Genomic DNA, 16,282 nt, shown 5'->3' on the forward strand with positions numbered 1-16,282 from the left:
TGTGACGCTGTCATTACACTGTGCCGTCAGAGGCTCAGTTGATACACTTTACAATTACAATGCTACTGTTAGAGATGTTTGTGGTTTGTAATGATATTTGTAATAACTGTGTGCAATCATCTTGATCTTCATCATATGGCCCATCATATGGTCGTGTTATTTCTTTTTTTGCTTTTTTATTTTTGTATATTAATTTCAATTTGTATTCATTTTGTTTCTGCCAAAACACCAAGACAAAGTTTGGACTGTTTTGTCTTGTTTTAACATCATGTGGTTTGGAGAAAAGAAAATGTGTGACAGAGGTCACAGTCATGACTGGATTGGAAATGCAAATGATTCAGTTCAAACCACGAGTGGGACAGTCGGGCACAGGTCCATTTTATGCTCCTGACAGCACACTTTAATCACATGGACTGTGGGTGTAATTAAAAAGGAATAATTCACGCACTGCAGACTGTGATTTATCACCCATTGTGAATATCCAAGAGTGATTGGGTAAAGCAAGTAAGCCATATTTTTTATGAATTACATTGAATTGAATATAACTTTTTAATATAGCAGCATTATACACTTATTAATCATATAAGTTAAAATTGAGAAATTTGATTGAAGTCCTGCATAAGTTTCTAACAGCATAATCGCAAAACACAAAATCTGTTCGGATTACCTACTGAACAACAGCATTAACCACTTAACTTTTTCTCTGCTTTCTATGATTATAATCTTACCCCCTAGGCTAGGGTACGGCATCTGCCATCTACGTACATGTTCGTACTCGTAGACAACCATATACTCCATATATGAAAGCTGCGACCGTCAACTTACCTTTTAGCATTGTGCCTCCGTCCTTACCAGCTATGGGATTTTTAAATCCAGTTCCATTGAGCCTCCATTATAACAGGATTTTCAAAGACTTGTATCTCTAAAGCTTTGAGTGCTGGCCATGGTGAGCTGTCGTGCATCCCGACGATCGTAAATCATTTGTGACTTTGTCTCGCATGCTGCGGACATGTAACTGTTTATGACGAGAGCTAAGGGGTATGAGCTTATGGCTAACGATCAATGTCCTCACAACAACAGCCCCCACCCGGAAATGAAACAAGGATCGTAGAGAGAGAGCGGACAGGTGGCACAGGTTAGGTGTGTTAATCCTACCACCTAGCGAGCAATAATGGAGTTAATCACTTCCATCCCAATTTTGGGTATGTCGTTTTAGGAAAAAGAATATATTTTTAGTACCCTCCGAGATTATTTAAAAATCACACCCGTGTGAAGTGAGCACTCTTATCATCATGCATGATCTAATTCCGGCCAATCACATCCTATATCCAGCTTTTAATGTTTGTGTTTGCACAAACACTCAAAACTGGCCATTCATTATCAATGGCATTTAAAGTTTGTGTTAGGATAAAGGTTGTGTTTGTGTGTACACTAAAAGCTGGACCAAAAATAGGAGATCTACAAGCTTTGCATTACAATGTGACGTGTTGTGGCGCATTTCAAGTTTGTGGATGGGCTATTTTCAAAATAATTCAAACATTTTTGTAGTTGTTGAGTTGCAGAACAATTATTTAGGCCTTGAAGGCCTAAACAAATGCCTATTAACCATGTACTTTGTTTCCCCAACCTCATCTGTAGATACTTTCAGTGCCTTCCCAAGTTTGGCTTGTTCGCTCCCATCCACAAGGTGATCCGTATCGGCTTCCCATCCACAAGCCCAGCCAAGGCTAAGAAGAGCAAGAGGATGGCCATGGGGGTTTCTTCTCTGGCCCACAGTCCTAGTAGCTCCTCCATCAGCTCCGTCAGCTCCGTGGCCTCCTCTGTGAGCGGACGACCTAGCCGTACCGGATTGGTAAGACGTAAACTGAATACACTGTGACAACAGCACTTCTGGACAGGCTCCATTCATTGTGCATTCACACACACACACACACACACACACACACACACACACACACACACACACACACACACACACACACACACACACACACACACACACACACACACACACACACACACACACACACACACACACGTTGCATGCTTTCAATGCCACCACTTAAACCCTTTAACCACCCTTCACCTCCACTTAACCACAAGCATAAACCATACATACTTGACCGGAGTCAAGACCCCAGGGGTCTATACCCGTTCCCTATACATTAAAGATCTTCGGGAGTCTACAAGCTCCGTTGCGATGCGTTGTGAGCTTGTAGAGCTGCTCCTGTTGCCGAATGTTTCCCCCAGAATAGGGACACTAGGGTCCATGTGGCCAGAATATGAATGGTTCCAATGAGAGAGTTTCTGAGCCAAACTGGAACGCTCCATGAATAGCCCGGGAGCAAGTCATTATTCATTATAGTTCACTGGCACCTTCTGGGGGTAAAGTACATTACTTTTTAAATTTTTTATATCTGTAATCTTTCTTAGAGGACAGAATGTTAAAGTGCTCCTTTGCTCCCCTATTTCTTAAAGGCCTCCTTTTCACAAATACTAAATAGAAACCGCGGCCCAATGGGCTATATGCACACGCCATTTTGGAAAGAACTTGGGCCCCTTCCCTACTTCCTTCCCAGGTGTTACTGCTCAAACTATTGAAGGCCCTTTTCCATTCTGGTCAAACGGAGTCAGGGTGCTGCTATTGTGCGTGTTGGCTCACTGGAAACACTCCTGTCCTTGAGTGGGTTCCATATGGCCCCGTACGGGTGTGTAACTCTGAGAGTGTACATATGCAATTTGTACACTCTCAGACTTATGGGAGTCCTTGAAATTAAAAGGTTTTAGAAGCACTGCACACGAAATGGAACAGAACCTTAATTAGTATCATCAGTAACACCGGAAGTAGAGAAGTGGCTCGGAAGTAGGAAGAGTTAATTATTCTGTGTGTGCATAGCCCATTCTGGCATGCATCTAGGACGGTTGAGGTTGCTATGCCCCAGATACCAGAAAAATAAATGGGGAGTCAATAGATTCAAAGTGGATATATCCAGCCAGATCCTTAACACTTTGACGGCTTTATATTAATATATGAATCCCGAGGCTGCCGGGATTGTTTAATTACCTTTGGAGCATACGCCAAAGTATTTGATCCATGAGAATCCGCTTGAAAACACTCCAATGATTTGTTATTGAGCCGACAAAAAAGCCACTTCCTTGATCCGGGTCATAGACAAAGAGCAAAGCGAGCTAAGATTGTCCCTACACCCTCGTTCACTTTGCATTGGACTCAGTTTCCCAGAAGCCCTTGCAAGCCGGCGTTGGTTGATTTCTGGTTACGTCATCATAACGCGTCCGCCTCGTCACCAGGTCCGCGACAAATCCGCTATTTATTTTAAATTATTACAAAATGGCGCATTAAACACATAAAACAAATAGCGGGTTTAGCGTATTACGCAGGGGGAGAACATGGATGAAATAGCGTGGTACAAGGGTTATGCAGTTAAACTCTTAATGACCCAGGGCACAGGCCCTTCATTATGTGAACTATGTACTGACAACATCAAAGAAGTCTACCCACACGCTGGAGCTGGAGGCACCGATTTATTTTTGCTTCTGCCGGAGGGTGCTCAAAACAATTGAATGTAGGCTGGCCATAACCAGCCTACAGTTACATGACTTGTTGGAAAAAGTTGCCAAGCGCTCGCATTTCAGCACCATAGGGAATGGACAGCCACACACACACACACACACACACACACTATTACACACACACTTTGTTAGATTTTATTATTGCCCACTTAAGACTAAGTGGGCAATAAGAGCTACGATGTAGCCTATTGTACTACATCGTAGCAAAAAAACATTGTCTATCTGCACACTCACAATGCATCGCATTTTCAATATTTTTCAACCATTTTGAAATTATTTATTTTTCGTTTTCGCCAGTAATTTCATGGGCAAAATAGGGACAACAGGTTGAAAGTGGTAAAATTAATAAAGTTATTCTATGCTTGTATTATTTTAATTAGCAGACGTGAAAGCAATGGGGATTTTCATTGTCTGGCACTGGGTGATCATGGCTCCTTATGTACTTTTATTACATTTTTAAGTCACAATGTTAATACATGTAATGAGAGGTCTTAATGGATTAAAGACAGGTGATGCCTGCTCACTTATTTGACTACGTTGTTGGCAACAAATGTCTGATTTACCACTTCCGTTTAAAAGACCCGAGTTGTAATGTATGACAATCATTTGGGTTCATTAGATATTGATTTCGGTAAATGTCTCACTTTACAGATAAATATAATTTACACAAAGGTTTCTTACTTACTGTATGTTATGCATGGCCGCCACAGGTTCGGTGTGGACATACTATCTGGCAGTATTTGAAAGTGTTCACACTAACCATAAGGCCATGATTGGACAGCTGATAAAATGTGGTGCACGTCATAAGCGCATTTTTGAAAACGATGTAACATTCTTGTAATTTCTTGGACCCCTGGTGTGAACCCTGCCTTTGTATTCATATGCTCCACTATTAGCACAAAGATACATTTACATTTTTTAAAACAGGCTTAGGCTTATGTACGTGATATGTACTTGATACTGTAAGCCCTCAGGGCACACCAGCCACCACTGTGTTTTAGCACTTACAGTAAGTGCGAAACAGATCCCTATTGTTAATATCATCATGTGTGAACAGACGGTACTCATCCAAAGTGAACATATGACACAGCAGGCTGAGTGCGTACTTTCACGTAACATTTGGGCCACGTACATTTCCAGTGAAAGCATACAATGAATTCTGTTTCTGTTTCTCTCGGCTCCAGTTAACAGAGACTTCGGCACGCTACGCACGGAAGATCTCGGGCACCACGGCACTCCAGGAAGCCCTGAAAGAGAAGCAGCAGCACATTGAGCAGCTGCTGGCGGAGAGGGACCTGGAGCGTGCTGAGGTAGCCAAGGCCAACAGCCATATCTGTGAGGTGGAGAAGGAGCTCACCGTACTCAAGTCACAGCATGTGCAGGTATGTAGATCAGCCATTCCCAACCGGTGGGCCACGAGGGTTGCAAGTTGGCCCTTAAAATAATTGGCAAACACTGATTTTGTTAATATAACGTTAATATGAACAACAAACAAAAAAAGTAAAATAAATTACATGGTACTTTTTTCCCTTTAAAACCTTGACAAATGTGTTTTCATTTTGATACCAATTAACAGGAATTTAAAGTATACTATGGCGGTTCCATTGATCTGTCTGCTCTGACTAAAACCACCCATAGCGGCAATCGATAGTAGATGTTGAGCGCATCCGTTGAGATGTCTGTGCCCTGCTACAAATGCCTTTTCTTGTCGTTTGACTGCAGTACTTAACAGAAAATGAGAACGCCCTTCAGCAAGTCAGGACCGTGTTATCCAGCACTCAGAAAGATAAACTGGAACTGGCCAATCAGCTTGAAGAGGAGAAAAGGTATGATGGGGCGGGAGCATGCTGGGCAAGACCTACGCTGTAGACGGTATCATTTGTTTTGGGCGGAAGTTGCGGGATTTCGTACCGCTCAAGGAAATGACGTCGACGCTTTACAAATCAGTTTATATTCTCTGTGTATGAAACAAGTGTTGTGATTGGTCGAAAGAATATCCGGGGGAAATGCATCTGACGGATGTTCCAGCCGACACTTCCGCCGAGCCTGGGACCGAGGCTAGGGTGGGAGTATAGTATATTTTCACTTGCAGCACCATACTGGTACAGTTATGCTATTACTGAAATCAACTGAGAAACCATAGCACCGTTTCAAAACGCCTTCAGCAATTTTGCGTATTTAATATTTGTATTACGTTTTTTTCAAATAAAGACAGACAAAAACGAATTAAAAAAAGAAAAAGAAGAGAGTGTAAACAATTTTGTTTGCAAAATTCCACATCAAGTCTGTAAAGTATTATGACAAAGACATGTGTAATACATTTGTGTTAAACGTGTATCCTTTTTGTCTTAAAGTAAAATAATGTGACTGTGACATTTGAATTATACCTCAGTTAGCATTCGCACAATGCCAACACAAAATGGCAGATCGAGCTTGTAGACCCGAGTAGATCATCAAGTGGTTCATGTATAAAACAAACGCAAGTATTTGATTAATCACAAGCATAATCAATGTAATATTTGCCAAAAGCTGCAGTACTGCACTCGTGATTGTGTTATTCCATGATATTTTTGTACTACTGTGATGTTGTCACAGGCAGAAAGAACACTTCTTCTCATATATTATTGTCTAATTATGTTTAACTCCAATATTTGCTTTTGGGGGTCCCTGGAACAAAATCTTTTGAGATGGGGGTCCATGGCCAAATCCATATAATTTTGAAACATTTTTTTCTTTTTCACGATTTTTCAAAAATAGCAGATCTACAAGCTCGTAGCGCGCCACTCGGTGGCGCGCTATGAGCTTGTAGATCTGCTATTTTTCAATAGCTAAATTATAACAATGCTTAAAACACCAAAAGGGGTTCCCGCCCAAAATGGTTATTGTAGCAGTCAATTTATATTGGGGGTTGGGAGGGGGCGGGGCGGGGGTCCCGAGACATTGCCAAAGCATTTCCGGGGGTCCCCGGCCAAAAACGTTGAGAACCCCTGCTTTATTCAACGTTTCGGTTGTTAGACCTTCATCAGGACAGGCAGGGTCCTTCACATGTAAAAGTTTGAGCAGCATATGTTTTTCAGAAAACTGTAGGAATAAATATTTGTAAAGACATTTGTATGATCGGCCTCGGGTCTTAATGGTTAACTTAAAATACAGCAATTGTGACTCTCTTTTCTTTGATTGTTTTATTGGTTTCAATTGGTCCATGCAGGAAAGTAGAGGACCTCCAGTTCAGAGTGGAGGAAGAATCCATCAACAAGGGAGACCTGGAGGTATTTATTTATCAGCACACATTAATAATGTCCTCTCCCATCAGTCATAATGAATAATACGTATCAGGTGATTTTGGTTCACATTAGCACACTGACATGGTATTTATTAGCCTAGGTATAAAAGAGCAAGGAACCCTTGGGAATCTGGTCATAGGTTTTAAGCTATAAATTATTAAACACAAATCTCTAAATCTTCTCAACTTCTCACCCCTTACACAGTAAAATCCTCAGTGTTCATTTAACTAAGTGTACAAATGTAACCAAATTGACTTGGGGGGGTTCCATTTAGTTTGATTTGTTGCATTTGTTTTACTGTGTATGCAATGCACATTTGCGTGGGTCTGCAAATGAATATTCATTAAAATATCTACAGTAATATGGTATTGATTTCCAAGTAATACCATGAAGGCACAGCATATTCAGATGTTTTATGTTAGATGGCCAGACAAGGGCGCCAGAGTAACACAAATATAGGAATGAAGACCCGTTAATGGTGATGCCTGTATGACTGTGAATAAAATATGTAATAATTCAACACTAAGTCTGAAGTTCACAACAATAATGGCTACACCTTAATGCATTCTGAGCATGGAACGGAAATGGAAATAATCATTTTAAAGGCAAGGCCAAGTCGCTGTCAGTATCACCAGGTCTTCGGAATTCTGTGTTTTTCATATATCTCATGTTTGAAAAGGATATTTAGTGGACATTTTAGTATTATTACAAACTTTCCAGAAATTATGTAAAACAAAAAGATATCCTTAAGCCTATAGAGCTTTTAAATGAGAAGAGTGCATGTGAAATAATTCCCAATTCATTTTTCCCATAGACATTTCAAAAAGTATTTATTTAAAGACCTTTTAAGCGTCGTACGAAGCCAACTCGAGTTGTGACAAATCATGACAACAAACACAATATTTTGGACCAAACAAATAATTACAAAGAAGAAAAACAACAAAAAAGTGTTGTAACCTTCCGTTCTTTCTAATTCTTTGTTCGGCCCAAAAAAAATTGTTTGTTGTCATGATTTGTCACAACTCGAGTTGGCTTTGTACGAGGCTTAAATAAATACTTTTTGAAATGTCTATGAGGAAAATGAACAGGGAATCATTTCCTGGGCCCTGGTAGGGGGCGGGACTGAGACGCTCTATTGATCCCCCAAATACTCATTTAAAGAAAGTTGTACAGCACAATCACTGGTTCTTATCCTAATCTCTCTCTTTTCTCTGTGTAAGTGTAGCTTAACTTTATAATATCATAGGATAATGTCCCAGCACAGCATGGAAGTCATATTGACATATGGAAGAGGATAATACGACAATAGGCTTAAGTCATAATAGGATAATATATTCTTAAAAGGCAATTAAAGGGATATCTGTTAGGACAGGCCAACGGAAATACCAGTTTGGCAAAAGCTCATAGGAGTTAATTAACATTTTGCTGGGTTTGCAGAGCATTCATCATCAATCATTGACACTGTTGAAAGCTTATAATATTCCAGGCTTAAGAAGTTCTAGATTCACCCTTCCAAGGATAAAGCCATTTTTGCAGCATGAACAAAATGACCAGGCAGTTTAGAATGAAAAACATATATACATCAGGATTTAACCACAATTAATAGGATAACATATTTTCAACATCAGGGATTTTAATACCTTTTTGACTTGGCTTTAAATAATTCTTAATAAAAACAAGTTTAATTATTTAAACTTTTTTATTATGTAGTAAAAAAAAGGATTGCAGCTCTATTTAATATGTATATTAAAAAGTTCATTAATTTTGATTGATTGAAGTTTATTCTCTCTGCAAGTGCAGTGTAAACTCAACCCCTCCTCCACATTTCAGTAATTTTATGGGTAGTCTGTTGAGCCGAGCCTGCAGGGAAGTGAGAGAACTGTCATTTCTTGCTTTTCTTTCAGCTTTTTCACTCACAACCCGTTGAGTACTTTTATGATATGTATCCTTTCCTCTCCATCATTGTAGGTCTTGCACCCTGTGTATGTCTTGGTTTTTCCTACTCCTCTATTTCCTGCCTCTCTCTCTTTCTTGCTTTCTCTTGTCTCTTTGTAGACTCAGACGAAATTGGAGCATGCCCGTATTCGGCAGCTTGAGCAGTGTTTGCTCCTCGAAAAGTCGAGAGTACAGACCCACCAGAAAGATTTAGAGAAGAAGAGGGTAAACCATGGAGCTGTTTGCCTGTAGCTACTTTATTTTGCATTGCTCCGCATTTTATTTTTGATTCTTTATTTTTTTAGTGCTAGACAAAGGTTTCAGTCCTACTCCACGTGTCTGTCATCTCGACTCTAAACTCTTTAAAAAGTACTAGAAGTTAGGCTATATACATTAAGGCTACAAGGTAGCCTAGACAAATCCACGGAGGGGTGCCTTGGGCGCAATCATAGCTGCGGAGAAGTACGCAAGTTGATGATGTGTGGTCCAGAACGTGTGCAAATAAAACATATTTAAAATATTGATTTGAGGCTCATATTAAAGTATTAAGTTGTTTTTTATTTGCATTCCATAAATTCCATAGGGCTAGAGCTAGACCACACATGGGCAAATTGCGACGGGCATTGCCCCACTTGAGTAAAATAACTATTTGTGCATTGTCCCTTTTGCGTAAAAGATGAACTGTTTCTAAAATGAATTCATTCATTTTACATTTTTGGTTATAGAGGGCATATAAGGCTTATTAGCCAGGGGTCCTTTTAAGGCAGATTGTATTGATTTCTGGTTTTCAGCTAATTAATGGACAATTTCTACTGAAAAAATGTATAGGTTTTGAGAAGCAAAGGACGTGTGCAAATATTACAGGGAAAATGAGTCTATTGGAATATATACTGCACTCATTATAAAAAGGAAAAAAGGTGTTTCAAATACTTAAACTTAAATTGGACTGGAGTCATTGGAACCAATCATATTAGTAGGCTATAATATAGACTAAAATGCAACGCCACCCCTGAGAAAGAAACTGCAATCAGTATACATACATTTCAAATGGAATCCTTGGTGTAGTGTCCTGATTACATTCACTTCATTTTTGCACCTCAGAGTTGAGATTTTTACTTCACTCACAAGAGTGTGCAATTTATATATTAAGGTCTGCTTTTGCCAACAGGGAAGATGCAAACTTGATGCAGTATCCTTGAGGTTGGGTAAGAGAATCAAGGTGAAAAACATGAATGTTATTTTGGCTTTGATCCTCTGCTGAGCTGTCCAACGTCCTGACTTCAAAATGACTTGAGATACTGTCATGGATGGACATTAACATTGCATAGACAATCCTTCATTCTTGTGTGTTGTGTAGAATGACAAATTCTTTGTCTGTCTGTCAACTAGCAATTCTGAGGTCTGGTAGATAGATTGCCCTGATGATTGAAATTAACATGTATGCACTGTGCAACAGGTCTTCATTCTTAATCTTATACTTTTGATTATGATTGGATAGAAATGTGTGCGGTGATTGTAATTTCCTTTATGTAGAGTTTGTTGTGCATTGAGATTTGCTGATGGCTTGTTGTATGTATATGCCTGGCTGCTTCTAGACAATCAGAGAATGGCTTTCCTGTTCACTCATTTTCAAAATTTTTGCACATTCTATTTGCACAGGGTCACATTGTTTGGTGATTTTTACCTTGAAACTGAAATTATGCGAATGTGGACCAGGATGAATTTGAAGTTCTGTTTTGAACTTTGTCAAACTGTTCTAATTTTAAGAAATACAGCTAATTAAATGAAATGCAGTTTCATTATAAAAACATTTGTGGATATAATTAAATTTTCTTCAAACAACTTGTAACTTAAACCATACTTTTGAATATTAAGATGACAGTCTACAAGGTCCCTAGTACAGTCCACATGAGCCATTCTGTCATCTCACAGCAGCCTAAGTGAGTAAAGACAGAAATCAGACAATGTGCCACTGTCTAAATAATTAGCAATCTCTGCAGTGGAGCTGCTGATTTTCAAGCCTTTACCTGCCAGGATTTCCCTTCAACCACGGGGATTTCCCTTTGAATGCTTAATAGTTCACAGCTCCAGCTTTTGTGCTTATGATTCTGTCATTTCCTTAGGCCTGGATGCCCGCATAATACAACACACTGAGTCACATACACATTTGCGTGAAGTTTTATCGATGCTATATTCTCATTGAAATGACATCATTCTGTTACAGGGCATGACCTGTGACGCTAATGATGTCGTTCAATTTGGGAGTTGGCGTCTTTATTCTATGGCAGTGAAATAAAAATCAATAATACAATCTTTCTTACATTTATCTCGCCAGCAAACCACGGTTGAAGAAAAGAGCCGAATTATGCAGCTGGAGGACGATCTAACCCTGAGGCGAGCGGAGATCGGCAAACTTCAGGCTCTACTCCGAGGCGCAGACTCGGACTCTCCGCAAGTCAGCGACGGAGACGCGGCGGACCCTGCTGCGCCAGCAGGCACCCAACCGGAGACCGCACACCTCCGCGAGCAGCTGCTGTCAGTGGGCCGGGCGCACTACAAAGAGAGCAGCGAGCTGAAGGAGAAGTACGAGGCGGCCGTGGCAGAACAGCAGCAGGAGACAGACAGACTTAAGGCCACGGTGGACAAACAGAGCCAGGAGATCAGCGAGCTGAGGCACAGAGTCCAACAGGCCACCAAGGAGAACATGGAGATGATGGACAGCTGGAAGGTACCCCACCACCACCAGTGTTGTTGTTGTTTTTTCGACTAAAACTATGACGAAAAATGTTCGTCGGCTACCTTTTTTTTCACTGACGAAAACTGAATAAAAACTAAGAGTAAATATATTGACAATTTCGCCAACAAATAAAAACTAGACGTAAAATGTTAGGGAGGGACATAGTGGAGAAGAAATCCAGTAGAACTATTCCTTTAACAATTCCTTTTATGTGTGGTTGCGCAAGGGGTGTTGCCCTCTGAAAATAGCAGATCTACAAGCTCACAATGCATCACGCTGCGATGCGTTGTGAGCTTGTAGATCGGCTATTTTCAGACTGCAACCAAGTATAAAATCAGCCATTACAATGCCCTCAAAGCCTGCCAAAATAGATTTTTGTCGATAAAATCAACTGTACATTTAGTTAGCTAAAATCTTTGATATTAAATATCAAAGAATTTAGTCGACTAAAACTAGACAAAAGCTAAAACTTTTCAGATGACTTAAAAGATGACTAAAACTAAATGAAAATGTATTCAAAAGACTATGATTTCAAACTAAATCAAATCAACAGTCAAAATCAACACTGAACCCTCCACGTTCTGTTAAATTCAAAGCTATTTGAAGCTCCAATAGATAGGATCTTTCAGTTGTGTTATATGAATTTTCCTGACACACACAATCATTAATTAACTCAATTGCAGGCCAAATTGGACGCTTTAGTCACTGACCATCAGCGTTCCATAGAGGAGCTGAGGGCCTCGTTGACCAGTGAGCACACTTCAACGCCAGGCCAGGAGCAGGATCCCCAGGAGCTGAGGACCATGCTGGAGAGCCTGAAGATGGAGCACCAGCTCCAGGCGGAGAATCTGAAGGCCAAGCACGCTATCGAGACGGCTGTTCTGACCAAGGAGCGCGAGGACCTCTGCGCGCGCCTCCAGGAGGCCAGGGACCAGCTGGCGGAAAACAGCCAGCAGCCGTGGAAGAGCCAAGCCGTCGAGCTCCAGAGTTCTCAGCAAGCGCTTGAGCTGGACCTGAGGGAGGCGACGGAGAAGCTGGAGAAGGCGGAGCAGAGGCTGGCGGAGACGGAGGCGCTTCAGGTGGAGCGGGACGGAGCCGCCGAGGAGCTGAGGGAGCGGCTGGAGCTGTCCAAGAAGAAGATGGCGGACTACCAGGCTCTGCAGGAGGCCCAGGCCCAGAGCAGAGAGGAGATCCAGAGCCTGGAGGAGAAGCTGAGGGTGACGGCGAACCGGCTCCAGGCTGTCGAAGCGGACCGCTACACATCCCACGATGCAAATGTAAGCACTAAGTGGCTATGATGCAACATGCCTTGATCTGCATGCAGTCTGTGTTTTACTAAGAATTATAAGTGTTATGTAACTGTTTCCTTCCGTTCAATTTCAATACTTTTGTCATTTCAGGTAATAGAGGATAATGACATCTCAGATGAAAAGATGAAGCTAAAACAGAATATTGAAGGTATCCAACTTCTTTGAATTAAATATGTTTTATGTACTGCCTTTGTGCAAAAATGGGATATGTCATTAAAATTGTACAATTATAATATTTAATGTTCATTTGGCCGGCTATCACTTCATACTATCGGCCACTTAAAAAACGAAATGACACTTTTCTTTTTTTTTTAAATACTGTTTTTATTAGGCATTTTGTATTATGACATAACTTCAGAATATCATTGACAGATAATGAGTAATTAAGTGACATACAATACATAATGAAAAAGGTACATAAATGTGATAAACAAGAAAAAACAAAAAACAGTTAAACAGTGACAAATGTGAACAGACAAACAAAATAAAGACAACAGGACAGACACTCTTGCTCTCAAACTTTCCCAACACGACATTTTTCTTTTTAAATGAGAAAATAAAATAAGAAAAAACACTCTTTTTTTTCCTTTCCAATTTTTGATTTTGTTATCTATTGTGTAGGAGGGGTTAGCGTGCACCTATTGAAATAGTCAATGAAGGGTTGCCATGTCTGGTAAAATCTATCTTCACTCCCTCTCAATTCAAACGTTATCTTTTCCAATTGCAAGTGTAGTGTGAGTCGGAACCTGTGCTTGCTTCCAATTCAACAGTATCAGTCTGCGAGCCAGTAGAGTCACATATTGTACCATGTTATATTGGAAAGTAGACGAAATGACACTTTTAAAAGGCTTTTAAAAAGCAACCAAAATAAAGTGAACCGGCACACAAGTACAGGCAGATAACTTGCATGTTTCAGATGTCTCTGACCGTAATAGGACTGCTTTTATGCTAATCTCTCACTCGGAGAGTTTACAAATGGAACAAAATGGACCCTCACTGATCCATTTTGCACCATTTGTAACACAATTTGAGTTAAATTAAAACAGAGGAGTTGTACTGTGTACCTGCTGCCACTTGTGCAGCTGCTGATTGCTTTTGCCCAGCATCTACCTTCACGTTAGCTAGGGTAATTCATCACCGCTTGCTCTCGTGTTGGCTATCTGTTTACACTTTGCAGGGAGAGACAAGAATCAGAACCAGATCTCATATATCATCAGGGAAATAACCTTCCATAATGGTTCCAGCTGTCTGATTGAACTTAACTGTCTTCAAAGATTCTATTGGCAATTGTCATAACCTCATCATAGCCAACACATGGTTTCAGTGCTGAATGCACCTGTGTTTACGACACTCAATCAATCTATGACATTGAGGACACTGAGGTGAAATGTGCAAAGTGTCATGGACCTCTTTTTTTACGGCAATTAATGGCACAAAACATTTTCAGGTGGGGGTCCACGGACAAATTCATATCATTTTGGGGGTCCTTTGGCACAAAGAAGTTGGAAAGCTACTGATTTAGAAGGCATTTGTAGAATGCATTTGTAAAATTTTTATGATTCTGTAATGATTTATTTTTCCCCAGAAACAACAGCAAAGTTGATGAAAAGGGAAAAGGAGGTGTCAACTCTCACTTCACAGGTTGACGGCCTCAAATCACAGATTAGTGGTAAGTACAAGAAAATGTTTTATTTCTTTTTTGCTGTTTAGTTGTTCAATTCAAAGTAGCTTTAACTGTTAGGTTATATTCCCACGATCCCAGCTCATAAATCCCCATTCAATTTAATGCACTAGTTAGTCCATATCCTGCTGGGCTTACAGAGTTCCTCGGGCAGGTTATTAGATGGCTAAAGCTCTGTCACCTCTAGTCACAGGCCCAGCACAGTGACAACGTTCCTTCCTACTAGTCCCTGAGGACCTGCAGGCTGCGTGCTGCCTGCTGGCTCATTTGGTGTCAAGGGCTCAGAAATATAACTTGGAGCCAACTTAATGATTAATGATTCTGAATCCATTCCAAGCATTAGTTTTGCGTAAAATCACTCCATGGGCTAAAAACGGCCATAGCCCAAATGTGCTGACCTCATCACATTTGTGATGACGGTTATGGCTGTTTTTAGCCCAAGGAGTATTTTTTGTGCAAAACTAATGGTTGGAATGGATTCAGAATCATGAAAACACCCTAGTTTGACACGTCACATGTTACTTAACGAATGATGAAATTTAGATTTTTTTTCTCTGAGGACTATTGTTACTATCACAGTTCATGTGATGAAGATTACAAAAAATCATACACATGTTTCTTTGAATCACACTCGTGTGAAGTGAGGGGCGACCACTGTGGCTGCCGCATGTCGTCACTTAAAGCAAACATTAAAAGTCCATAGACTTGGCCGCCACCTGACGTCAAGAGTGGGGGCCTGTGTTTTTTGGGGGTGGCAGGAATAAGACAAACATTAAAAGTCCATAGACTTGGCTGCCACATTACGTCATGTCTGACGTAATGTCCGTGCATGTACACACGTCCTAGCGCATTTTCATTGATATCAAACAAAATAAAAATATTTGGATTTTTTTTTGGGGGGTTTGGCCTCTCCTTCTGCACCATACTCCTTGCTGTTCATGCATGCGCGCTGCTGTTCAGTTCCCTGTTTACCGCTCAGAAAGAAAGGCTCGTATCTCCTAATCTAGGGAGCTCTCCGTGGTTTTGACCAGATGGATATACTAAGCTCTTCATTTCTGACTTCAACATGCCTCCCGTTTAAAATATGAACGTGAGGGATTATCGAGCGACTTTATCGTAATAATAGCGAGGTGAGCAAGCAACATTATTTCTCCCGGTTTTTGTACGGAATGAAAGGGGGGGCTTTCAGAGTAAAAGCTGCCATATCTGCGCGGGACCCGAGCTGCTATTTTGAAAGAAATCCCGGCGCTGATTGTGTTAAAGAAAGACCTTCAAAATCTCAATTCATAATTCTTGAGGGGCGCTAGCCCCTCCTATGTCCAGCTTTTAGTGTGTGTGCAAACACAAACTTTGTCCTACATAAACATTAAATGTGATTGACAGTGAATGGACAATTTTGAGTGTTCGTGTAAACACAAACATTGCGTAACACAAACATTGAAGACGAAGGTGAGGACGCAATTTCTGATTGGCCGGAATGATATGATGTATGATTATGTACGATGATAAGAGCGCCCCTCACTTCACACGGGTGTGATTTTTACTTTTCCTTCAGTGTTTGAGGGAAAAGTGCGCTCAGCGGACAAGAAAGTGGAAGCCCTCTGCAAGGAGAAGCACAGATTGGAGGCGGATCTTGAGTCCATCACCAAGAAGTCCCATGATGCCTCTGGGCAGCTGGTGGTCATCAGTCAGGATCTGCTGAAGAAAGAGAGGTCATTCAATATTCAGATACTTTAGATACTTT

At 40.7% G+C, this 16,282-nt stretch overlaps 1 protein-coding gene across 2 annotated transcripts in view; it reads left to right on the forward strand.

Moving 5' to 3' along the window:
• The window catches only part of clip2 (CAP-GLY domain containing linker protein 2), a 41,311-nt gene that overhangs the window by 19,483 nt on the left and 5,546 nt on the right, over window positions 1-16,282 (forward strand). Inside the window, exons 5-14 of one of the 2 annotated variants that reach the window (XM_079508657.1) lie at window positions 1,639-1,852; window positions 4,776-4,973; window positions 5,314-5,417; window positions 6,800-6,860; window positions 9,979-10,029; window positions 11,146-11,538; window positions 12,231-12,824; window positions 12,948-13,005; window positions 14,443-14,526; window positions 16,094-16,250. In XM_079508657.1, the coding sequence (XP_079364783.1) occupies window positions 1,639-1,852; window positions 4,776-4,973; window positions 5,314-5,417; window positions 6,800-6,860; window positions 9,979-10,029; window positions 11,146-11,538; window positions 12,231-12,824; window positions 12,948-13,005; window positions 14,443-14,526; window positions 16,094-16,250 (1,914 nt within the window). The remainder of the gene's footprint in view (window positions 1-1,638; window positions 1,853-4,775; window positions 4,974-5,313; window positions 5,418-6,799; window positions 6,861-9,978; window positions 10,030-11,145; window positions 11,539-12,230; window positions 12,825-12,947; window positions 13,006-14,442; window positions 14,527-16,093; window positions 16,251-16,282) is intronic. The other variant, XM_079508658.1, reaches the window with a different exon arrangement.

The sequence above is a fragment of the Electrona antarctica genome (assembly GCF_951216825.1).
Source record: "Electrona antarctica genome assembly, chromosome: 8".
Lineage (NCBI taxonomy): Eukaryota > Metazoa > Chordata > Actinopteri > Myctophiformes > Myctophidae > Electrona > Electrona antarctica.